We start from the raw sequence: 25,368 nt of genomic DNA on the forward strand, positions 1-25,368 counted from the left end.
CTGTTGTGTTTCTATATTTTGTCAGTGTATCTGAACGGCCAGTCCAAAATTGCTTTAAAATTATGTCATGGAAATAATTGCATTGTATTAATTGCATTCAATTTTGCTTCTAAAGTATGTCATTTTGAAAATAGGACCCTGCCCCTTTAAGACAAACGTTCCAAAAGAGACATCAACATGGATACAGTAGGCTAGCCAATACGAAAGCTAGGTGTATTTGTATAGCTTTCTTTTTGCAGACTATCAACAGTAGTCAGAATATTGCTAATATGTTCATTTTGTAAATCACTTTCCATAAAATAAATAAGCTCAGCGAGTAGATTGATGGGCACTTTTATTGCTCTGGATAGCTCGATCTCGCGTGTGCTGTGTTGAAAGCATCAACTCATGTACTGCTCGAGAAGTTGTGCCTTGCGGTAGCGTTGTGGTTTTTGAATGAATGGCCAATCATATTGCTCAAATACAAATAGCTTGACATTTACCAGTGTAGTCTTCAACGGTTTTCAATGGTAGACTGCAACAGAGAAGGTAAATGTTGAATTGGAATGTAAAAAGTGCTGAAAAGTTACTGGCCCTGTCGGTCAAGAATGACAACATCCACTGGCCCGACCGACATGTTTTTACAGGCCGCGGGCCAGCAGGCCATCGTTAATGTCGAAACCTGTAAACAAAAGAAAATAAATGAACGTGCCAGAAATCTTTGGGGCTTAGTGGATTGTTACCACATTATACGGGATGTGCGAATTCAAGCTCTCTCCCTCTGTGTAAAGACATTTGACTGCAACCACAGCGGGAGGGGAGTTCCATACTGTCTGTATTGTGTGTTACGTCATTCTCTACCCCTCTGCGTACCAGTAGTGTTTCCCGGTCATCGCTCACTTTGTGACTGACAGGCATCTGTCCTCCTATCAAAAGATGTATATCGTTCACTGTAGCGGGAGAGGGCTTGGCAGACTCTTTTTCTGACAAGCAAATTGAAAAATCCCTCCGAGATAGAGAGAGATGGATAAAGAGATGAAAGAGAGATGAAGAGGAAGAGAGAGAGAACGAGAGATGAGGAGAGAGAGAGAGAGAGAGAGAGAAATACACTGCAAAACAAAGATGGAGCAAGAGGAAAGGGGAGGAGGTGAAGGGTACATCCATGCGTCCATGAGACAAGCTTTGGCAACTTGCCTCTAGTGGGATCCCCAGTCAGCCAGCAATCAATCTTTACTAACACATTACATTCCCATTTAGCACCTCTAAATTAAAGGATCCATACATTGCACTACTTTACTGTACTCTATGACAAATAAGTAATATTCTATCTAGGAGAGAAGGAATCAAGAGAAAGAACGCCTGGTTGGAGAAATGGAGAGAGGGAGTAAGATTCAGGAATAGAAATAGTGAAATAAGGTGACAGAGGAAAGACCAAAAAGCTTATTGGAAAGTGGACAGCACACATGTTGCAGCCAGGCGATTTGTGAACATGCTTGAACAATACCAGATATCAGCTGATCTGCCCTCCCGCACAATCGCCATGACAACTACATCTATTGCAAAGTTGGCATGACACCGGCAGAGGTAGATAGCAAAGGATGGTGTCTGGTATAGAGGTTGCGTCTCAAATGGCATCCTATTCCCTACGTAGTGCACCACCTTTGACCAGAGCCCTATGGACTATATAGGGAATCGGGTGCCATTTTTGATGGAATCAATGCTTTTAGTTCCAGCAGGGGTAGAAAATAAGCAGAAGGGTAGCCAAGGTTTAGTAGGGCAGCAACGTTGCTGGCTTGCTAATCAACAGGCGCTAACTGCCTTTCCCCTCCATCCGACCTTCCAGTAATCAATGGCTCCTGCTCATGCCTCACCGGCTCCCCAAGCAACAATAGGTCTCCATCTTCATCGACTCGCTCACCTTGACCAGTTCTCTCACCCCTATCTCAAGGCCATCAGACTGTTAAACAGCCATCACTAGCACAGACTGCTGCTACCTACATACAGACTTGAAATCATTGGCCACTTCAATAAATGGAACACTAGTCACTTTAATAATGCCACTTTAATACTTTACATATCTTTCATTACTCATCTCATTTGTATATACTGTATTTTATACTATCTATTGCATTTTAGTCTATGCCGCTCTAACATTGTTCATCCATATATTTATATTCATATATTCTTATTCCATTCCTTTAACTTAGATTTGTGTGTGTTAGGTATTTGTTGTAGAATTGTTAGATATTACTTGTTAGATATTCCTTGTTAGATATTGCTGCACTGTCGGAACTATAAGCACAAGCTACACTCGCAATAACGTCTGCTAACCATAAGTATGTGACCAATAACGTTTGATTTGATGACATTTAGTATAATGGATTATTTCATAATGCGTATGGTGGGATGTAGTTAAAATATGATGGTGTCGTGTCTGTGACTATCATTAAATGTGAAGACTTATTTTAGCAAATCAATTCTCTGTGTGTCATTTAATCACGTGATCATGTAACTTTGATTAACTATGAAGTCGGGGCACACCACGGGAAAATGTTTATCGAGTGTCAATTGCACGAATATAACTCTTCAGATATTTTCATATCTTATCGATTAGTCGTTCTCATTAATGTATTATTAATTATTAATAATACCTCACCAGCAAACTCTTGGATATCTGCACAAACCCTGGCCTAAATCATGAATCAGAGATGTACAAATTGGCTTAATTATTTATTTACTAACTAACTAAATAATGACACAGAATTACATTAAACGGTAGATATTTGGGTTACTACATGATACAAAGAAAAAGTCCCTAGCGGACGAAGCCGATATGAAGGCTTGGTAGACAAAGGAAAGGGGTGGGGATTGAGAAAGAGGAGAAAAGACCAAATGGATTCACTACACACAGTTGATAATTATATTAATTGAAATGCTAATAATTTACAGCCTCAATTCACCGGGGCCATTAAACTCTATAAGGTGTCGAAAGCGTTCCACAGGGATGATGGCCCATGTTGACTCCAATGCTTCCCACAGTTGTGTCAAGTTGGCTGGATGTCCTTTGGGTGGTGGACCATTCTCGACACACAGGAAACCCAGCAACATTGCAGTTCTTGACTAACTCAAACCGGTGCGCCTGGCACCTACTACCAACCCCATTCAAAGGCACTTACATGTTTTTCATTTACCCCCTGAATGACACACACAATCCATGTCTCAATTGTCTCAAGGCCAAAAAATGCTTCTTTAACCCGTCGCCTCCCTTCTTCTACACTGATTGGAGTGGATTTAACACGTGAGCTCAATAAAGGATCAGCGTTCACCTGATCAGTCTATGTCATGGAAAGAGTTCCTAATATGTTTTGTACACTCAGTCTATATCTCCAAGTCTGCACCATTTAACAATACTGATGATTCTGTCTGGTTACCTTGTGCATTAGACTGAGTGTCCAACACACAGCCTTCCCTCTCCGGGCTCTCGTGTGTGTGTGTGTGTGTGTGTGTGTGTGTGTGTGTGTGTGTGTGTGTGTGTGTGTGTGTGTGTGTGTGTGTGTGTGTGTGTGTGTAAACAATAGCCGATAGCCCTTCAGGCAGCTCTATTCTTCTCCTAGCCCTGCTTTTCCATTTCTCATTTCCATTACAGATGCAACGATAAGACCGGGGTGTTTGTCCTATAATTCTTTCCTGACAGTTTGTCAGATTGAACACTGTGCTTCCTTATCAAAAGAAAGGAGGGGATATCTGGCCCCCCTCTCTCTCTCTCTCCTTCTACCTTCTCGCTTTCTTCCCCCCTCTGCCTCGCTACCACTACCTCTCTCACTCCTCAGCCTCTCTTTCATTCACCCCCCCCCATCTCACTCGCTGCTTCTTCCTCCCTTTCTGCTCTTTATCCACAAGGTCAACTTTCAAGATATAAGCCGCCTGTACTGCAATACTAGAGATTATACTTTGGGACGCACTTTGACTACTTGAAAACGAGAGGTTCAAATTCAGGTGTACGGTAGGTTACATAAAGAGAGTTGCGATGAAAAGCCATGAAAAAAATAAATCAATAGCAGGGACGTGCTGCTGTAAATCGAAAAAGGACCCAGAGGACTTAACCACGGGAAACGAGGATCATAGGATCCGTGTGCCTTATCGTCCACCAAATCAGTGAGACCGTTTTTTAAAAACACAACATTAATGCAGTGGATAAAGGATGGGAAGAGTTGTACATTTAAACCTTGTTGCCTTCGCGACAAATAACAGTCTCCGTACGTAGTATGATAAGATCATCTCTAAGACGAGAGTTGATAACAATTACGATTAGTTCAAACAAAACGAAATTCCATTTAATCTCCTTTAAATCAGTCTACGGAGACGTGAAAAGGGCAATTATTCCATTATCTCTACATAGTGTTTTATTTCCTGTTCCACAAACCATGCTATTAATCAATTATCAATTGAGAATGATTTTGAGAGACCCTTTAGACTGTTTAGAGCCACAGATAGTAAGATGTCCATTCATTTCAACTACACAATACACTATATTAACCACACAGGGGAGGTGCTCTTACATTGTAGAGGGGGATGCTCTTCATGGGCTTGTACTGCTTGAGGGGGTCCATCTTGTATAGGTGGCGGTCTGTGATGAGGACGGCCCGGTCCTCTGCCTTGTGGAAACGGTTGATCTGGGATACACAAAGACCCTTATCCGTCACCCCACAGGAGACCCCACACACACAGCCAACACACACAACTGGGAGTTGGCTAAACTCAGGGACAGTTGGGTGAGAATGTGTGTGTGTGTGCAGGGGCAGACTTGCCATCTGGCATGTTGGGCAAATGCCAGATGGCTGGTCCATTTTTTGGACCAGTGGGCCTGTAACATTTTATTGTAATTAATTTTTTTTTCTCCGCAAAATTAGAATTTTCTGGGGCCTCAAGGAAAATAATTGTCTGGTGTGTTAAAAATGTCAGGGCCGATTTCTGGTCCCAGTCTGCCCCTGTGTGTGGAGGGTGTGTGCGCAATAGATGTGATCGTATTCTCTATTCTGTGTATGGTGTATGTGTCCACCAGTGTGGTATAGGGTTTGGGTTAGGTAATAGTCCCCAACCCTACTGTACCTTGCGCACGTTGCAGGAGAAGAGCACTCTCATGAACTTGTCCTTACGCTGCAACTCACAGGACACCAAGGTGAAGGAGGACGCTGTGTCAGGACTGTCTAGCTTCTGAAAACACACATACACACACAGAGAGAGAGAGACAAAGACTGTAATTAAGATCAACTCCTCTACAAAGAAAAAACACTTTCCATAAAAATTTAGTTCAACAACACACACACACGTCGCACCCCCCCCCACTGCCCCACCGACAAAAAACGCACACACATTTACAACTATATTAAAATTAAAAACAACATCAGAAACACACACATCAACCTCTAACCTCTCCCTTTGAGGAGCTCAGAGCAAGTGTCAGAACCCCCCTAGCCAATCCAACTCACCAGGTAGTTGCCCTCCCAGGTCCTTTGCAGCCCCAGGTCAGGTCTCTGGCCCTTGAGGGCCTCCAGGGTGGCCACCTTGGCCCTGATCTGCAGCTTCTCCTCTGGAGTCAGGTCTTTGATCAGAGTCCATGCCCACCACCTAGAGCAGCGTGGAAACACCCACAGGAATAGCAATGGAGCCAAGATATCGACTCTGACACTGTAGAGTCTATGGTCTTGATAACATGATTGGCTATTTCTGACGTGATGATACTGCATAACAGGGATTTTATTTGGGGGGGGGGCTGCACTCTCTCTGACATGAAACATCCTGCCTTTAAACTGTACTTTCAAAGCATCAAGTGTGAAATTTCACTTTCTCCGGATGAAAGTATTGAACGAGGCTTTGATGGGGTAAATCTATGTCCACCACAGACCTGAGGCTGGAAGACACATGGGTAAAAACCTTCAAAGGGAAACCAGTTGGAGTAGAAAACTGTACACTTCACACAACTCGTACTACACTGATAATACTGATGGAAGGGCTTACAGTGCATCGTGTTCAAGGGTTGATGTTTTACCCGAACAGAGGTGGGATTACTCATACTTACAACCCCTTGTGTGTGTGTGTGTGTGACACTTTGTTTACCTGTTGTAGATGTTCCGCAGCGCCTCTTCAAACTTCCGCAGGACTTTGGGCGGCGTGGGCCACTTGACGTGCTTGCCGTGGTCCTTCATGGAGCGCACGTTCTTGAATTTGCGGTTGACGTCCTTGATGTAGGACTTGACCTTGTAGTGCTGGTAGGCCCGCAGGATGATGAGGGCGGCTCGCATGCGCCGGTAACGCATCCTGGCTATGGTACCGCGCCATACCTGGTGAAGAGAATGGATAGGTTAACACAGTGGGAATGAGTAAGCCTCTATGGATCCTGTACCTCCCAAATAACAACTATTAGTTTAACAGGATGTATGTCTAGAGTATGAAACGCACGGTTAATATAACAGAAACGTATAAATGAAGGCAGCCTATATTTGAGCAACATTTTCTCGGACACATTTCAAATGAGATACAGTACGTTCAGATGCATAAACTCGAGCAAGACAGACCAAAAGATTCACATAATTCAATGACACATTCATGTCAGCAACTGTAAAATCGGAACAGCGTGTATGTTGGGAGTCTTATTGAAAAGAATGCCAAAAATAACTTTTATGTACATTTTTATGATCTGAAGCAAGAAAGCCAAAACAAAGATTCACATCATAAAATGTTACTGTAAATCTGAACAGCATGTGTGTTGGACTCTTAATGAAAAGAATGCTCTGAGCCGGGCGTAACCAAACTTTGAGTTACACCCCCACCCTATCAACCGCTCCGGAACACCCCCCAGAAAACATGAATAATAAATGGTAGTGGGACCCCAGGGAGACATGTCTTCTGCTCCTTTCCTCACTAAAACCACTGCCATATGCTCCTTGTTGACTTCATAATGATTCATAGACCCGTACCGGTCTATTTAACTTACTGTAAACAACAAACAAAGACCCTATACAGTGCTGACAGTCTCAACTGTGTTTGATGTTGACACTCAAAAGCAACTCGTTAATGTTGCAGTCATATCATTCATATACTGTATATCAATGGTAATTCATCAGTCTTAGTCACACAGTACATGAATTCTAATATGCCGTAATTCTGCAGATCATTAATATTTGATTCCTTAACGTATGCATGTTTGGCGGTGGTTGATTTGAAAAATAGTCTCTGACATTAGCATATTAAATATTGGGGAAGTGTTTCACCTGGGGAGGTTGATTTTGTGGTTATTAAATATACAGTTGAAATCGGAAGTTTACATACACTCGGGTTGGAGTCATTAAAACTTCTTTTTCAAACCACTCCACAAACTATAGTTATGGCATGTCAGTTAAGACATTACTTGTGTCATGGACAAAGTAGATTTTTCCAACAATTGTTAACAGACAGATTATTTCACAATTTCATCACAATTCCAGTGGGTCAGAAGTTAACGTACACAAAGATGACTGTGCCTTTAAACAACTTGGAAAATTCCAGAAAACGATGTCATGGCTTTAGAAGCTTCTGATAGGCTAATTGACATAATTTGAGTCAATTGGAGGTGTACCTATGGATGTATTTCAAGGCCTACCTTCAAACTCAGTGCCTCTTTGCTTGACATCAAGGGAAAAGAAAATCAGCTAAAAAGAATTGTAGACCTCCACAAGTCTGGTTCATCCTTGGGAGCAATTTCCAAATGCCTGAAGGTACCATGTTCATCTGTACAAACAATAGTTCACAAGTATAAACACCATGGGGCCACAAAGCCATCATACCGCTCAGGAAGGAGACGCGTTCTGTCTCCTAGAGATGAATGTACTTTGGTGCGAAAAGTGCAAATCAATCCCAGAAAAACAGCAAAGGACCTTGTGAAGATGCTGGAGGACACCGGTACAAAAGTATCTATATCCACAGTAAAAACGAGTCATATATTGACATAACCTGAAAGGCAGCTCAGCAAGGAAGAAGCCACTGCTCCAAAACCACCATAAAAAAGCCAGACTACGATTTGCAACTGCACATGGGGACAAAGATTGTACTTTTTGGAGAAATGTCCTCTGGTCTGATGAAACAAAAATAGAACTGTTTGGCCATAATGACCATCATTATGTTTGGAGGAGAAAGGGGAGGCTTGCAAGCCGAAGAACACCCTCCCAACCGTGAAGCACGGGGGTGGCAGCATCATGTTGTGGGGGTGCTTTGCTGCAGGAGGGACTGGTGCACTTCACAAAATAGATGTCATCATGAGAAAGGAAAATTATGTGGATATATTGAAGCAACATCACAAGACATCAGTCAGGAAGTTAAAGCTTGGTCGCAAATTGGTCTTCCAAATGGACAATAACCCCAAGCATACTTCCAAAGTTGTGGCAAAATGGCTTAAGGGCAACAAAGTCAAGGTATTGGAGTGGCCATCACAAAGTCCTGACCTCAATCCTATAGAAAATCTGTGGGCAGAACTGAAAAATCATGTGCGAGCAAGGAGGCCTTACAAACCTGACTCAGTTACACCAGCTCTGTCAGGAGTAATGGGACAAAATTCACCAAAATTATTGTGGGAAGCTTGTGGAAGGCTACCCGAAACGTTTGACCCAAGTTAACCTCTTGAACCTCTGGGGGCAGTATTTCATTTTTGGATGAAAACGTTCTCGTTTTAAACAAGATATTTTGTCACGAAAAGATGCTCGACTATGCATATAATTGACAGCTTTGGAAAGAAAACACTGACGTTTCCAAAACTGCAAAGATATTGCCTGTGAGTGTCACAGAACTAATGCCACAGGCGAAACCAAGATTACATTTCATACAGGAAGTGAGCCAGATTTGAGGCGCTGTGAATGCGCAAGGAATGAGCCTACACTTTCTGTCGTTTCCCCAAGGTGTTTGCAGCATTGTGACGCATTTGTAGGCATATCATTGAAAAATTGACCATAAGAGACTACATTTACCAGGTGTTCGCTCGGTGTCCTCCGTTGAATCTATTGCGTAATCTCCCGGTGCGTGCATTTTTCAATTTTGAACAGAGGAGAAACCAAACTGCCACGAGTGACTTATCATCGAATAGATATGTGAACAACACCTTGAGGATTGATTCTAAACAACGTTTGCCATGTTTCTGTCGATATTATGGAGTTAATTTGTAAAAAAGTTTGCGTTGTAATGACTGAATTTTTATTTTTTTTCTTATCCAAACGTGATGAACAAAACGGAGCGATTTCTCCTACACAAATAATCTTTTTGGAAAAACTGAACATTTGGCCTCTTAGGTGTTTTCATAACTGTGACCTTAATTGCCTACTGTCTGTAAGCGTCTTAACGACCGTTCCACTGGTGCATGTTCATTAATTGTTTATGGTTCATTGAACAAGCATGGGAAACAGTGTTTAAAACCCTTTACAGTGAAATCTTGGAAGTTACTTGGATTTTTTACGAATTATCTTTTTAAGACAGGGTCCTGAAAAAGAGACATTTCTTTTTTTGCTGAGTTTACTTCAAGGTCTCAGAACGAGTGACGTCACCGATTGAAACGCTATTAGCGCGCATCAACTAATTAGCCATTTCACACCAGTTACACTCACCCCCTTTGACCGCCTCCTTTTCCGCAGCAACAAGTGACCCGGGTCAACAGCATCATTGGGATCAACTATTTTTTCTCCAAATACAAACCGCTTTCTTTAAGGCAGTCATTTTACTTACGGCCCTTGGAAATGACCTGCATGTCTGCAGTTATAAAAAAGGTTTAAAATGCAATATATTGATTTACAAATACAAATCAAAAGGTGTTTGTTTGTGGATAGTGAATTGCATTTGTGGAAAGCAATTTACATTTGTGGATTGGTGATTTACATTTGCGAATACATTTGGCATGATATTGATCCCATAGATCTACTCCTACACTGAACAAAAACATAAACGCTACATGTAAAGTGCTTGTCTCATGTTTGATGAGCTGAAATAAAAGATCACAGAAACGTTCCATACACACAAAAAGCTAATTTCTCTGAAATGTTGTGCACAAATGTGTTTACATCCCTGTTAGTGAGCATTTTATCTTTTGTCAAGATAATCCATCCACCTGACAGGTGTGGCATATCAAGAAGCTGAATAAACAGCATGATCATTACACAGGTGCACCTTGTGCTGAGGACAATAAAAGGCCACTTAAAAAATGTGCAGTTGTCACACAACACAATGTCAAAGAAGTTTTAAGGGAGTGTGCAATTGGCATGCTGACTGCAGGAATGTCCACCAGAACTGTTGCCAGATCATTTTATGTTAATTCCTCTACCGTAAACTGCCTCCAACGTCGTTTTAGAGAATTTGGCAGTACATCCAACCGGCCTGACAACTGAGGGGGAGGGCGGGGTGCTGAGGAGTATTTCTGTCTGTAATAAAGCCTTTTTGTGGGGATAAACTCAGTCTGATTGGCTGAGTCTGGCTCCCCAGTGGATGAGCCTACACCCTCCCAGGCCCACCCATGTGAAATCCATAGATTAGGGCCTAACAACTGTATTTCAATTGAATGATTTCCTTATATGAACTGTAACTCAGCAAAATCTTTGAAATTGTTGCACATTGCATTTATATTTTTGTTCAGTGTATATATAGCGCATTTGGAAAGTATTCAGACTTCATCCACATTTTATTAAATTACAGCCTTATTCTAAAATTGATTAGAATCAATCCACACACAATAATTACAAAGCAAAAATGACAAAAGCAAAAACTGTTTTTTAGACAACAAAACAAATGATATTACATTTACATAAGTATTCATACCCTTTACTCAGTACTTTGTTGAAGCACCTTTGGCAGCGATTACACATGTGTATTTGGGGAGTTTCTCCCATTCTTCTCTGCAGATCCTCTCAAGCTCTGTCAGGTTGAATGGAGAGAGTCGCTGCACATCTATTTTCAGGTCTCTCCAGAGATGTTTGATTGGGTTCAAGTCCGGGCTCTGGTTGAGCCACTTAAAGACATTCAGAGACTTGTCCCAAAGCCACTATTGCATTGTATTGGCTGTGTACTTAGGGTCATTGTCCTGTTGGACGGTGAACCTTTGCCCCAGTCTGAGGTCCTGAGCACTCTAGAGCAGGTTTTCATCAAGGATCTCTCTGTACTTTGCTCCATTCATCTTTCCCTCGATCCTGAATAGTCTCCCAGTCCCTGCCACTGAAAAACATTCCCACAGCATAATGTTGCCACCACCATGCTTCACAATAGGATGGTGTCAGGTTTCCTCCAGATGTGATGCTTAGCATTCAGGCCAAATCGTTAAATATTGGTTTCATCAGACCAGATAATCTTGTTTCTCATGGTCTGAGAGTCCTTTCGGTGCCTTTTGGTAAACACCAAGCCGGCTGTCATGTACCTTTTACTGGGGAGTGGCTTCCGTCTGGCCACTCTACCATAAAGGCCTGAATGCTGCAGAGATGGTTGTCCTTCTGGAAGGTTCTTCAATTACCACAGAGGAACTCCGGAGCTCTGTCAGAGTGACCATCGTGTTCTTGGTCACCTGCCTGACGAAGGTCCTTCTCCCCCGATTGCTCAGTTCGGTCGGGCAGCCAGCTCTAGGAAGAGTCTTGGTGGTTCCAAGCTTCTGCCATTTAAGAATGATGGAGGCCACTGTGTTCTTGGGGACCTTCACTGCTGCAGAAATGTTTAGGTACCCTTCCCCAGATCTGGACCTCGGTTATGATATTTGTGCATCTGTAACTTTCTCACTCATCATTATTGACGATTCAGTCAGGACTATCTGTAATCATGGAAGCATCCACATTAATGTAGAATTGTTTAGAAACATATTCTATTCTCATTTACAATAAAAGTGACTCCAGAATGACAATACATTATTTACGATTAATTTCTATTGGGCACAAAATAATCTGAAACACAACCAAAACAAACAGCAAATACATCGAGCAGGTTTGTAGAGTCGCAAGCTTGATGTAATCATTGCGTGTTCGAAAGCCAAGTTAACAAACAGATTACTGACCATTTTGAATCACATTGTACCTTCTCCGCAATGCAATCTGGTTTCCGAGCTGGTCATGGGTGCACCTCAGCCACGCTCAAGGTCCTTAACGATATCCTAACCGCCATCAATAAGGGACATTACTGTGCAGCTGTATTCATCGACCTGGCCAAGGCTTTCAACTCTGTCAATCACCACATTCTTATTGGCAGAATCAACAGCCTTGGTTTCTCAAATGATTGCCTCGCCTGGTTCACCAACTACTTCTCTGATAGAGTTCAGTGTGCCAAATCGGAGGGCCTGCTGTCCGGACCTCTGGCAGTCTCTATGGTTCAATTCTCGGGCCGACTCTTCTCTGTATACATAAATGATGTCGCTCTTGCTGCTGGTGATTCTATGATCCACCTCTAAGCAGACGACACCATTCTGTATACTTCTGGCCCTTCTTTGGACACTGTGTTAACTAACCTCCAGACGAGCTTCAATTCCATGCAACTCTCCTTCCGTGGCCCCAACTGCTCTTAAAAGCAAATAAAACTAAATGCATGCTATTCAACCGGTCATTGCCCGCACCTGCCCGCCCATCCAGCATCACTACTCTGGACGGCTGTGACTTAGAATACGTGGATAACTACAAATACCTAGGTGTCTGGCCAGACTGTAAACTCTCCTTCCAGACTCACATTAAGCATCTCCAATCAAAAAATAAATATAGAATTGGCTTCCTATTTCGCAACAAAGCTTCCTTCACTCATGCTGCCAAACATACCCTCGTAAAACTGACCATCCTACCAATCCTTGACTTCGGCGGTGTCATCTATAAAATAGCCTCCAACACTCTACTCAGTAAACTGGATGTAGTCTATCACAGTGCCATCCGTTTTGCCACCAAAACCCCATACACTACTGCGACCTGTATGCTCTCGTTGGCTGGCCCTCACTTCATACTCGTCGCCAAACCCACTGGCTACAGGTTATCGACAAGTCTCTGCTAGGTAAAGCCCCGCCCTATCTCAGCTCGCTGGACACCATAGCAGCATCCACTCGTAGCACGCGCTCCAGCAGGTATATCTCTCTGGTTGCCCCCAAAGCCAAATCCTCCTTTGGTCACCTTTCCTTCCAGTTCTCTGCTGCCACTGACTGGAACGAACTGCAAAAATCACTGAAGCTGGAGATTCCCATCTTCCTCACTAGCTTTAAGAACCAGCTGTCAGAGCAGCTCACAGATCACTGCAGCTGTTCATAGCCCATCTGTATTTATTTACTGCATACTGTATTTATTTATTTTGCTCCTTTTGCACCACAGTATCTCTACTTGCACATCCATCTTTTGCACATCTACCATTCCAGTGTTTAATTGCCATATTGTAATTACTTCACCACCATGGCCTATTTATTGCCTTAACTCCCTTATTTGACCTAATTTGCACTAACTGTATATAGACTCTGTATTCTTTTTTTCTACTGTATTATTGACTGCATGTTTTGTTCATTCCATGTGTAACTGTGTTGTTGTACAGTGGGGCAAAAAAGTATTTAGTCAGCCACCAATTGTGCAAATTCTCCTACTTAACATGAGAGGCCTGTAATTTTCATCATAGGTACACTTCAACTATGACAGACAAATTATCCAGAAAAACAGCCCCAAAGCATGATGTTTCCACCCCCATGCTTCATAGTAGGTATGGTGTTCTTTGGATGCAACTCAGCATTCTTTGTCCTCTAAACATGACGAGTTGAGTTTTTACCAAAAAGTAATATTTTGGTTTCATCTGACCATATGACATTCTCCCAATCTTCTTCTGGATCATCCAAATGCTCTCTAGCAAACTTCAGACGGGCTTGGACATGTACGGTCTTAAGCAGGGGGACACGTCTGGCACTGCAGGATTTGCGACCCTGGCGGCGTAGTGTCTTACTGATGGTAAGCTTTGTTACTTTGGTCCCAGCTCTCTGCAGGTCATTCACTAGGTCCCCCCGTGTGGTTCTGGGATTTTTGCTCACCGTTCTTGTGATCCTTTTGACCCCACGGGGTGAGATCCTGCGTGGAGCCCCAGATCGAGGGAGATTATCAGTGGTCTTGTATGTCTTCCATTTCCTAATAATTGCTCCCACAGTTGATTTCTTCAAACCAAGCTGCTTACCTATTGCAGATTCAGTCTTCCCAGCCTGGTGCAGGTCTACAATTTTGTTTCTGGTGTCCTTTGACAGCTCTTTGGTCTTGGCCATAGTGGAGTTTGGAGTGTGACTGTTTGAGGTTGTGGACAGGTGTCTTTTATACTGATAAGTTCAAACAGGTGCCATTAATACAGGTAATGAGTACAGGACAGAGGAACCTCTTAAAGAAGAAGTTACAGGTCTGTGAGAGCCAGAAATCTTGCTTGTTTGTAGGTGACCATGTACTTATTTTCCACCATAATTTGCACCATTATCTTGGCCAGGTCGCAGTTGCAAATGAGAACTTGTTCTCAACTAGCTTACCTGGTTAAATAAAGGTGAAATAAAAAATATATTTTAAAAAAGTGTATTTGTCCCAATCATTTAGGTCCCCTAAAATGGGGCGACTATGTACAAAATGTGCTGTCATTTCTAAACAGTTCACCCGATATGGATGAAAATACCCACAAATTATAGCTGACTGTCTGCATTTTAAACTCATAGTCATTGTATAGTTTCAAATCCAAAGTGCTGGAGTACAGAGCCAAAACAACAACAAAAATTGCCATCAATATGTTGGACTGATGCCTTGACTGAGCATTCTACTCAATGCATTGTCAATGAGCGCTGATGAAGATGATCAAAAATGCAATACAGTGGCTTGGAAATACGATGACATTCAAAAGGAGGCAAATAACTAGTAGAAAAACAAAAGAATGGGGACGGATTTTAGCTAGCTAACGTTGCCATTGCTAGCTATTTTGATGAACTTTGTTAGTTAATGACAACATTGCCAACTGTCTAAAGTAAATTTGATGGCAAAGTAGTTTCCTACTGAATATTTGACTACTTTAGCAATGTCTTTGTATTTCCAGGCAATAGTGTAATTTAGACGAAACAGTAATTAAACCTAGACATTCTGGACGGAGGCTATCACCACTTTCGGGCACCACTATGGCGCCGCCAGTGAAAGGCGGCTTGAGAACGTTCATAACAATGGCATGACGCGACCGAGTGACGGAGGTGAAACCTATGAATACTTTTGTAGCTCACTGTATATGACTCTGGCTAACATCATTTGAATGAACATTCTACATTACCATGGAAATTATTGCATCGTGTTCCCATGAGTTTACCAGTCAAATTGCCAGGGATAGACGTTCCAAGACCGTTCTATTCATTCTATTTCTATGGTCACACACACCACCGGCCTCTGTCCATCCCCCGCCTTGCTTAGTGTGCAGGCTGCGCAGCAAACAAGTATCCAAGTTTAAACAAAGTTGAAATAAAACATGTCGACTATCCATATAACAATTATTTCAAATGCCGATGGCTCTATCTCCCACACACACTGTTGCTTGGCTGTGCTTAAACACAGAGGGGCAGACGGTGTAGAATTATCACGAGTGGGAAGGTGGTGAGAGGAGAGGAGACGACACCCAGGGGAGCGTGGGTAAATCAGGTCAATAACAAGGCCGGAACTCCCTCCTCTCCAGTAAAGCTATCTGATCATCCTTTAACAGACTCCCTCCCTCCATCATGGAGTCGTACTAACCACACACTCCCATGGCTCTGGGGATCCAGATTTACGAGCTCGTCAAAGCCAAATTGGGGGCGTCTCGGGCAGACAAAGTGGGACAGATTGGTACGGCTTTATTAGGGCACTTTGAAATGCATTTTGGGTAGAGAGAGCCCGTCCAGCACAAATCACATACAGATGTAGGATCCTGCCACAGCAGGAAAATAATCCTGCATCAACAGGAAATGTGAATTATTATGTGGATTATAATTGACATTTTTGTAGGGAAAATCTAGTCTGGAATTTCAGAAGCCTCAAATACACTACACGTTTTCAAATTCCTGCAAACTTTCCTGCAACAAATAAAATGTTATTTGTCACATGCGCCTGCATTGTTGGTTAAAGGATTGTAAAGTAAGCATTTGACAGTGAAATGCTTACTTAACTGCATTGTTGGTTAAGGGCAAGTAAGAAAATATTCACTAAATAAACTAAAGTAAAAAAATATATACTTGCCAAGTAGAATAAAGGTTAAATAAAAAAAGGAATAGTAAATCCTACACTATAGGTTAGACTAAGTGCTGCAACTGCTTAAGGCCTAATAAAGAGGCCATCAATCCATCCGTAAAACAAGCAAGGGTTGGCAATACCATGTATAGTCTCTGACTAAACATGCTAAACAAAATATCCTTCATGTCATCCACAAGACACATCAAACATGGAAAGACCGGCGGGGCGACACACTTGACTGCAATCAAATGCCGAGTGCCACTATTTCCCTGTCCTCCCGGGACATTTGTTTTTTTCCAGTGAAATGCTTAATACACCAAGGTGGGCGGAGACGGCATCAAGCAGAGTGTGTGACACAATTTATCAAGGGCACCACACACACACACACACACACACACACACTGACCTCAGGCAAGCACTGGGGACACTGGGCCGAGACACTGGGCCAATGGGTTTCTCGGATTAATCAATCCAGCGCTCGGGTGAACAACACAATCACCACATGCTCAAGGCAGCAGCCAGTGGCTTGCTCCAAAACCCTCTCTAGACTAACATCCTCTATACATGTTCATTATGTTCCATCATTTGGTTCATGTATTGTGCGGAATTGAGGTTAAAATAGAATAGACTCTTTGTCATGTTGATCGATACAAATATTGATGGAAATCATTGGAATTTGTGAGCAATTTGCGTTGCCTCCATGGACAGATTGTCAGCCACTAACTGAAACAAATAAACCTTTAGAAATGAATGCTTGTATCTTACAGTCAGGTCTGTTACTTATAACATACTGTATTATACATGAATAGACATGTCAAAGGATAGAAAGAAAAGGGCTGATTCTATGAGGAAATAGAGAGAACGGCAAGTGAAGGTCATATCAGAGGAAAGCAGTGCACCTTGGCTGGGTGCCAAACCTTGGTTGCCATGGCGAGAGCCCCCTGTCTACCCATATCCTTCCACACTGTCGAGGAGATGCATTGCTGTCAGGTCAGTGGATTGTTTTGAGTGTAAAACGCCCGGCACTATTTTCTCTTCTTGTTGTTAGTGCAGTGAATCCAAGTGTGAATTATTATACTCAAATAGCCTGCAACGTTTTGTTCTGGTGAGAATCAATTATATTACCAACTCAAGGATACACAGACCAGTATTTATGAATAAAATATAAGCCGGTATTAATTCATTTTGCATTGTATCTCAAATATAAAAACACTATTCATGTATAAGTGTTAGTGAATTCAAAAAGGACACGTGCCTGAATGCGTTTCATTCTTTAACAGTGGGAAGTTGTTAGGATGTTGAGGCAGTGGGAAATTGCAGTAAGAGAATACTCAAACGGTTACTGAGCATCGTTGACAGCACAGTGGTAAACAAAGAGCATCAAAGAACACAAGATGTGAACACGGATGAGCTCCGAGAGACAGAAGGGAAAAATCCTTCAGTATAATCAAGAGATATTTCATCATCAAAGTCTTCCACAACAACAGAGGGTGCAGGTACAGCACCTCCCTAAGCGAAGCCAAAGTCACTGATACAAGGAGTGACAAGAGAAACATGTTTCCTTTTGATTTTGTCTGGAAGAGTGACCATTTGGGAGGTAGCTACTGTAGGCGTTTTGCAGGTGCCATGCATTTGTAAATGTACCATAAGTAACAGAACACTTCACACGCTATTTTAATAATGCCTACATCAGATGAATTAGGATCAGGTTAAGTACTGCTGTGGCGTGTGGATAGAGGTGGGATCAGTTCTGGCCCAGTCGGCAGATTGTAGGCTAGGCTAATGCTAGTCTCACTGATAAATCCACAGTCGCTCAGACACATGTAACAACAGCAATTAAAGGGGCAATGTGCATTGCAACATCCATTTTTGGATTTATAAATTAATGATATGTACCCATTGATTCTTGAAGAATATACCTTATAAATGCCTCATGATTGTTGCTCAACTGGCATATCCCATCAGAACCCAAAAATATAAGCTTGTTTTACTCCAAATGTTTTGTAAACAAAGTAAATGTAAAAACTATCATTTTGATATCGTGGAGGGTCAGTCCTTGCCTCCATAGCTCCGTCTATGGAATTTGAGAATGGTTGCACTTCTCCAGCCCCATCCCTCAGATTACGGAACCAGGGGCGGTGAGTACGCGTTATTTTTTTTTTGTCTGCGGATTGCAGCTTTAATTCCCTGGCTCCCAATACACAGGGGACTCTCTCATGTCTCACTCTCTCTCTCTCGCCATTCCCAGCCCTGACAGACACCGATGTGGATGGATGAGCTTCCATTTATGAAATACTCATTAAAAGAAATGGGGAAGCTCATGAATCATTCATAAAGTGTGTATTTGTGTTGGATTGTAGTATTTAATCCCCTTTAGGTTGGTTCAGATTGGGACTATTGCCCCTTCCTGAGGATAAGGCTCTGATTGTGGTATGGATGCATGCTTGTGTGTTCAACTGACTGCACAGTCCACACTAGGTAGTGTCTAGTGGAGCAGATATGGACCACTGATTGCGGGATGTAGTGCAGTCAGTCAGTGGTGAGGGCAGAGTTGATAGACGTGAACGTGAGGGTGGATTCAGTGGATCCAGAGTTCTATCCGCTTCTATCCGCGGGGAGGAGAAGAGAGCCAGAGCGGAACGGCTTTGACGGGGCGGAAACGAGGAACGACGGAGCAGAAACGAGGAACGACGGAGCAAAAGGCAGTGTGAAATGAGACGCAGCGGGAGAGAGTCAGGGTGCAAAGAGGGGCGAAGGGGCGGTAGGGAGAAAGGCCACATTGTGTACTAGAACCAAGTATGGAGAAGGGCACCTCAAATGTAATATATGGGATCCCTCACTCCTTTATGTGTAGGGTGCAGACAATGACAGGGTATTGTGGTTGTCTGGGGAAGGAGGCTCATAGGGGGAGGGGAAGAGAGCTTGAGGTACTGCCACCCCTGGCATGGTGGGGCCTGTTGGCATAAGCCACAGTGGCATGCCAGCTGCTGATAAGGGGATTGCTTGGCACAGATGATGAGCTGTGTGTGTAGGGGGCAGGGTGGAAAATAGAGTCAAATACACTAACGTTAGAGGTCTATTTTGCTTATTTGTGGAGGGTGGTGAATGGGAGTGTGTGTAGTCCTGGGTGCTTCTTTTTTTTGACTGAGCGAGCCCTATACCATTCCTTCAACCCCAAAACCTCTCTTTGGGTCGAACATCTGGAATTCATCTCTGGTCTTTGTGCTTGGTTATCAAAGTGGCGACATCCTTTGAGATAGTCCTAAGAGCGAATAGGAACACACGCCGAGCTCGTCTGCCGGGCAGCCCGACCGGGGCCCTGTAGATCAATACACAGGCCAAACAATCAATCCCGCAACGAAGCAATTTGGTTGCTTTAACCCTTTGGTGTCTGCGGGCAGTCATATTGCAGCCCAGTCCTTGGAGAGAGCTGTCCGAATGAAAGGTGTTGTGAACGAACGCATTTGTACTCCTAGCAATTTGAGTAGCAATAACATGCGAGGTAAATGTATAGCCCGTCAATCCTCATTCTGTCACCAATCGTATGAATGGCTCCCAGGTGATTGAATAAAATAGTGGCTCAAATCACAAACAAGAAGAAGGAGACATGAAACGGAGCAGTCAGATTTTGACAAATGGACGTTTTGATCTCTGTATCTGTTAGTCAGAGGGGGCATTACCTTTTGAGAAGGTCAGCTAGATTTGACAGCAAAATGACAGGGCCACATTCAACACTACACTCTAAAAAAAACTATTTCCTCCACCTATTCCCATCTATACAGAAGTATTATACAGTATATGTCTTAGGCTAGGCTGGCTTAATGGGTGTGTAATGGCACATGTTATGACACATGCTATCATTCTTACCTACCAGAGGTGTCTGAAAGTCAGTGGCGCATTCTCGTGCACAACACAATCACATGACTTTCTTTACCAGCCAATCAAGGGAGGAAGATGTAAAAAATAAAAAAGGTCAATATCCATATCCCAATTATATAGCATAGAGAACATTAAATGGAGAATCGGTCATAATGGAGCAATAACATGGGATTACATTCTGGTCTGTATCAATGTCGTAAAACTGTCTTTATGATAGAAGGTGCACACATATTCGAAATAGATTTTCCCTATGGCTCCAGCATATTCACACTGTTACATAGCTAATGGTTTTATATGAAGATGTATATCTCGTTTTCCATCCTCTGAATGCTCCCATAGCACCTCAGGAGCTGTGGTATATTTGTAATATATTCCAACTATTATAAGGGGTCAATAATAAGGGTTGACTGGCTTTAGGGTTTATGTGAACATTATATTCTCAGTCCCAGAGATTGTTTGTTCTTTTACTGTGCAGGAATGCCGGCGGCTTCCCAGAAGTCTGCAGTGCGGATGTGTGGACCTCTGCTCTTTTTTCTCCTCCAGCACATTTACTGAGCTGGGGTTGTACGGGCTGATAGAACCCAGAGAGAGAGAGAGAGAACCCAGAGAGAGAGAGCTAACGCTATAATCATTTTAGGCCCAGAAAATATCTCGGCGCATAGTGGCATATCAAGCCTCGAGAGTTGGCTATTCATATGAAAAGTACAGAGAGTGAATTTAAATGAGAACACAATGAGTGTTGAAGAAACAAGATAATGAGGTTACTGGAGAATGGGTAGCTTTGACTAGTAATCCATCTCCCTGATAGAATGATGTTGGTGACAGTAGTGGCTTTTCATTTCTCATTGTCAATAGGATATTGAATATAATACGTGTACACTATTGAATTTAACAGATTTACCTGGAGACGTCACACCTATACAATGTAACCACTCGACATATAGCTGTTGCCATGGAGACCAGGCCAAGGGCCAAAGGTGACAACATTGAAACTGACCTTCTGAAGGAAGAGGACTATTCTCCCAACCATTTCGTCCCTCTGCTCCTCCAGGCAGAAGAGGGTGCGCGGCGTGCGGACGAACACCTTGGTCTTGCCGTAGGCCACGTCGTGCTCGAAGCCGCAGCCCTGCACCAGCCTCTTCACTGCCTCTTTGTCCGACGGGAGGTCGTGATTGGGCCACGTGAACTCCGAGATCATCTTGTACCTGAGGGGGTGGAATGGAGGCAGAGAGCGTCCAATATTAGTGGGCCTCAAAACGCTTTAGCACCATCGCTAACCAGAGTGGTTCTGATGGTTCAGAGCATGGTGCGTGCAATGCAGTAATTGGGTTTATTGCTGAATGGGCCCAAACACACTGCAAACAGTGTGTTAACTGTTCATCACATTGGACTAAATGACTGACTTTAATTCCCAATTGTGTCTGCATCACTCTTCTTCTTTCACAAAATGCACTTTGTTGATTGGTTCTTTGACAGTGACTCACAGAAAAAATGCCCCGCAAAATACATGACAAAACAGAACGATTGGCAACAGGACACTGTGAAAAGATATTATTGGACGGCCAAGAGAGGTCAAAACACTGCTAGCAGGCCTGTCAACCGATTCCGACATTAGTTATTCGCTGGCATTTTACTGCCAAAGCATGATGTAATACACAGTCCAAATTCATCAGTGAAGGAAATGAGGGACAGAGTTAGAGGAGAAGTGTGTTATGCAAAACTATCACCGCTAACTACCACAGATATTACCTCATCTAATTTGACTGAGGAAGGGCAGGGCAGTGGCGAGACAGGGCGAGACAGCTGTGAATGTATTAGGGGCAAGGGTTAAAAAAACAAAAGGGTGTGTTTGCGCGTGTATTTCCATTTGTTTGGGACCATTTGGAGCTTGTGTGTGAGTGCAGTTTGAACTAAATCCTAATTTAACTGCCAAGAGTCCAAAATAAATCCTATTAAAAATCCTCCTTTTGCACACAATATGAACCTGTTTCCCAGATGTTTAATATCACACTTTTAGAAGAAATATCTTGCTATATTTTGTCCTAATTTATTATGTAAAACAAGTGTGAGTGCACACGTTTGTATGATTGAGAGACAGAATCTCATTTAGTTGTCTACGGTGTCGTCTCGTCTAATCTGAGGCAAGAGACTTGCAGCATCGTAAGTGACAACACTGCTGTCACATAGCGCCCACTCACAAGCCGATGTGATGATGCTAAGGCCCTCCTCTCCTCTGCAAAGCTCTCTATGATTTAGTCCAGTACTGACTGGATTCTGCTTTACCAAACTCAAGGCCAGCCCCGGTCTATTCATTTAGTCACAGTTTGGTGTTATTAAGAGTACTGGATGTCCACTACCGTTCAAAAGTTTGGGGTCACTTAGAAATGTCATTGTTTTTGAAAGAAAAGCACATTTTTCATCTATTAAAATAACATACAATTGATCAGAAATAAAGTGTAGACAATTTTAATGTTGTAAATGACTATTGTAGCTGGAAACGGCAGATTTTGCATAGGCGTACAGAGGTCCATTATCAGCAACCATCACTCCTGTGTTCCAATGGCACGTTGTGTTAGCTAATCCAAGTTTATCATTTTAAAAGGCTAATTGATCATGAGAAACAGATGCATCACAAGTCCTCAACTGGCAGCTTAATTAAGTAGTCAACAGACACTCAACGTCAACAGTGAAGAGGTGACTCCGGGATGCTGGCCTTCTAGGTGGAGTTGCAAAGAAAAAGCCATATCTCAGACTGGCCAATAAAAAGAAAAGATTAAGATGGGCAAAAGAACACAGACACTGGACAGAGGAACTCTTTCTAGAAGGCAAATGCTGATGCTCCAGATACTCAACTAGTCTAAAGAAGGCTAGGTTTATTGCTTCTTTAAAACAGTTTTCAGCTGCCCTAACATAATTGCAAAAGGGTTTTCTTAATGATCAATTAGCCTTTCAAAATGATAAACTTGGATTAGCTAACACAACGTGCCATTGGAACACAGGAGTGAAGTTTGCTGATAATGGGCCTCTGGACGCTTATGTAGATAATCCATAAAAAAAAAAAATATGCCGTTTCCAGCTACAATAGTCATTTACAACATTGACAATGTCTACACTGTATTTCTGATGATGTTATTTTAAATGGACAAAAACTGTGCTTTTTCTTTCAAAAACAAGGACATTTCTAAGTGACCCTAACCTTTTGAACGGTGGTGTACGTAAATGAATGTCATGGTATAATGGTAGAGGAAAAAAAAGAATGAAGGAATGTTCAGTAGGTGAGCGGATCGAAAACAGAGGCAGGAAGTAGTGACACCGACACCACATTGTGAGGTTCATATTGTTGATGAACCCTGTCTCAATACGACAGAGCATCTCCCCCCACTAAAGTGCAGCTCGTCAACTGCATTCGATGGAAAAGACACGTCATTAAAAACACACCCACTCTGTTGCAGGGCTGTTTTCCTAGTGAAGGGCAGGGCACAGGAACAATGTGTTGGAGGGGGTTCGTATTCACAAAGAGGGAATTGTTTAAGAAAATCTTCAAATTAAATCCCACTGCGAGCAGTTTTAATGCATTTTTGTAACTTTGCACAATGATTTTGCTCTGGGAAAATGTCCATGTCAGACTAGGAATGCTGCTATCCGGATGGGGATCAGGCCTTTTACATCATAATGAATAAGACTATACGGAAAGGAGGGAGTTGACCCTAAATCACCACTACTCGGGACCTGATTCTCCTTCTACCTGGAGATGAGGTTTAAGCTCGTACCTCTGGAGGAAGCGGGGGTACTCCTGGCGGTTGGCGAATCCGGCGCGGCGCACACGAACGTTCTCCAGTAGGCCCAGGTACTCGACCTGGTGGCGACAACGCTCGTACTCGAACAGCAGGGGCGACTTGACGTCGTTGGGCTTGATGCAGCGCACATAGTAGGGCTCCTGTACACACAAACCACCAGGGGGACCACAGTGAGGAGACACAGCGAGGAGACACAGCGAGGAGACACAGCGAGGAGACACAGCGAGGAGACACAGCGAGGAGACACAGCCCCCAGTCTCCTATCGGCACGGATGTGGAACAACTGGACAGGTTAAAGCTAATTCCTATAGGATATCCAACATGTTTTTTTTTTAAGACTTTATTTTTGTTCTTTTTTTTTTACATCCAGTGAATTTACATGTATAATTTCAGAGGAGTTGACTATTGAGACTATTGAGACTATTGAGATGAACTCGCTCTGTCAAGTCAGTAGTACACATTCTCAAAAAAAATGTCATGTTGTTGTTGGCCAATGAAATAGTTGCCAGGAGGTGGCCACACCCCTCACCTTGCATGCCAGGTTCTCCACCAATGCGATCATGGAGTTCTTAAAGAGGGTGGCGGCCGTTAGGGGTCGTTTGGTGACCTCAGTGATACTCAGTTTGCCCTCTGGCCACATCATCTTCAGCACTGGGTTGGAGCTACGGAGAGAGAGGAAGAGAGGTGAAGAGAAAAAGAGAGGGAGAAAGAGAGGAGCGGGGGAAAAAAGAGGGGAGGAAAAATTGGTTATCAGTGCATCATAGAAGGCTACAGTGGGACCATGAGGTAGGGAGGGAGGAGGGCGAGAGGGGATAGCAGGTGGTTATCAGTGCATCATAGAAGGCTACAGTGGGACCATGAGGTAGGGAGGGAGGAGGGCGAGAGGGGATAGCAGGTGGTTATCAGTGCATCATAGAAGGCTACAGTGGGACCATGAGGTAGGGAGGGAGGAGGGTGAGAGGAGAGGGGATAGCAGGTGGTTATCAGTGCATCATAGAAGGCTACAGTGGGACCATGAGGTAGGGAGGGAGGAGGGCGAGAGGGGATAGCAGGTGGTTATCAGTGCATCATAGAAGGCTACAGTGGGACCATGAGGTAGGGAGGGAGGAGGGCGAGAGGGGATAGCAGGTGGTTATCAGTGCATCATAGAAGGCTACAGTGGGACCATGAGATAGGGAGGGAGGAGGGCGAGAGGAGAGGGGATAGCAGGTGTTTATCAGTGCATCATAGAAGGCTACAGTGGGACCATGAGATAGGGAGGGAGGAGGGCGAGAGGAGAGGGGATAGCAGGTGTTTATCAGTGCATCATAGAAGGCTACAGTGGGACCATGAGATAGGGAGGGAGGAGGGCGAGAGGAGAGGGGATAGCAGGTGTGTGTTGACTCTCACCTGTTGTACAGTAGCCTTTTGAAGTCCTGGAAGAGAGTGTCCTTGTTCTTGTCGATGAAGCCAACCACAGAGTACCTGCGGTAGTACATAAGTACACACACACTTTGATCATCTTT

General features: G+C 43.2%; 1 protein-coding gene across 2 annotated transcripts in view; it reads right to left on the reverse strand.

Moving 5' to 3' along the window:
• The window catches only part of LOC118357647 (unconventional myosin-Id), a 115,016-nt gene that overhangs the window by 38,127 nt on the left and 51,521 nt on the right, over window positions 1-25,368 (reverse strand). For both annotated transcript variants that reach the window (XM_052478407.1, XM_052478408.1), the window contains exons 13-20: window positions 25,253-25,327; window positions 24,393-24,525; window positions 23,837-24,003; window positions 21,064-21,271; window positions 6,097-6,320; window positions 5,469-5,607; window positions 5,089-5,193; window positions 4,539-4,652 (exon numbers count right to left, since the gene is read on the reverse strand). In XM_052478407.1, the coding sequence (XP_052334367.1) occupies window positions 4,539-4,652; window positions 5,089-5,193; window positions 5,469-5,607; window positions 6,097-6,320; window positions 21,064-21,271; window positions 23,837-24,003; window positions 24,393-24,525; window positions 25,253-25,327 (1,165 nt within the window). The remainder of the gene's footprint in view (window positions 1-4,538; window positions 4,653-5,088; window positions 5,194-5,468; window positions 5,608-6,096; window positions 6,321-21,063; window positions 21,272-23,836; window positions 24,004-24,392; window positions 24,526-25,252; window positions 25,328-25,368) is intronic.

Source organism: Oncorhynchus keta, chromosome 24, assembly GCF_023373465.1.
Source record: "Oncorhynchus keta strain PuntledgeMale-10-30-2019 chromosome 24, Oket_V2, whole genome shotgun sequence".
NCBI lineage: Eukaryota > Metazoa > Chordata > Actinopteri > Salmoniformes > Salmonidae > Oncorhynchus > Oncorhynchus keta.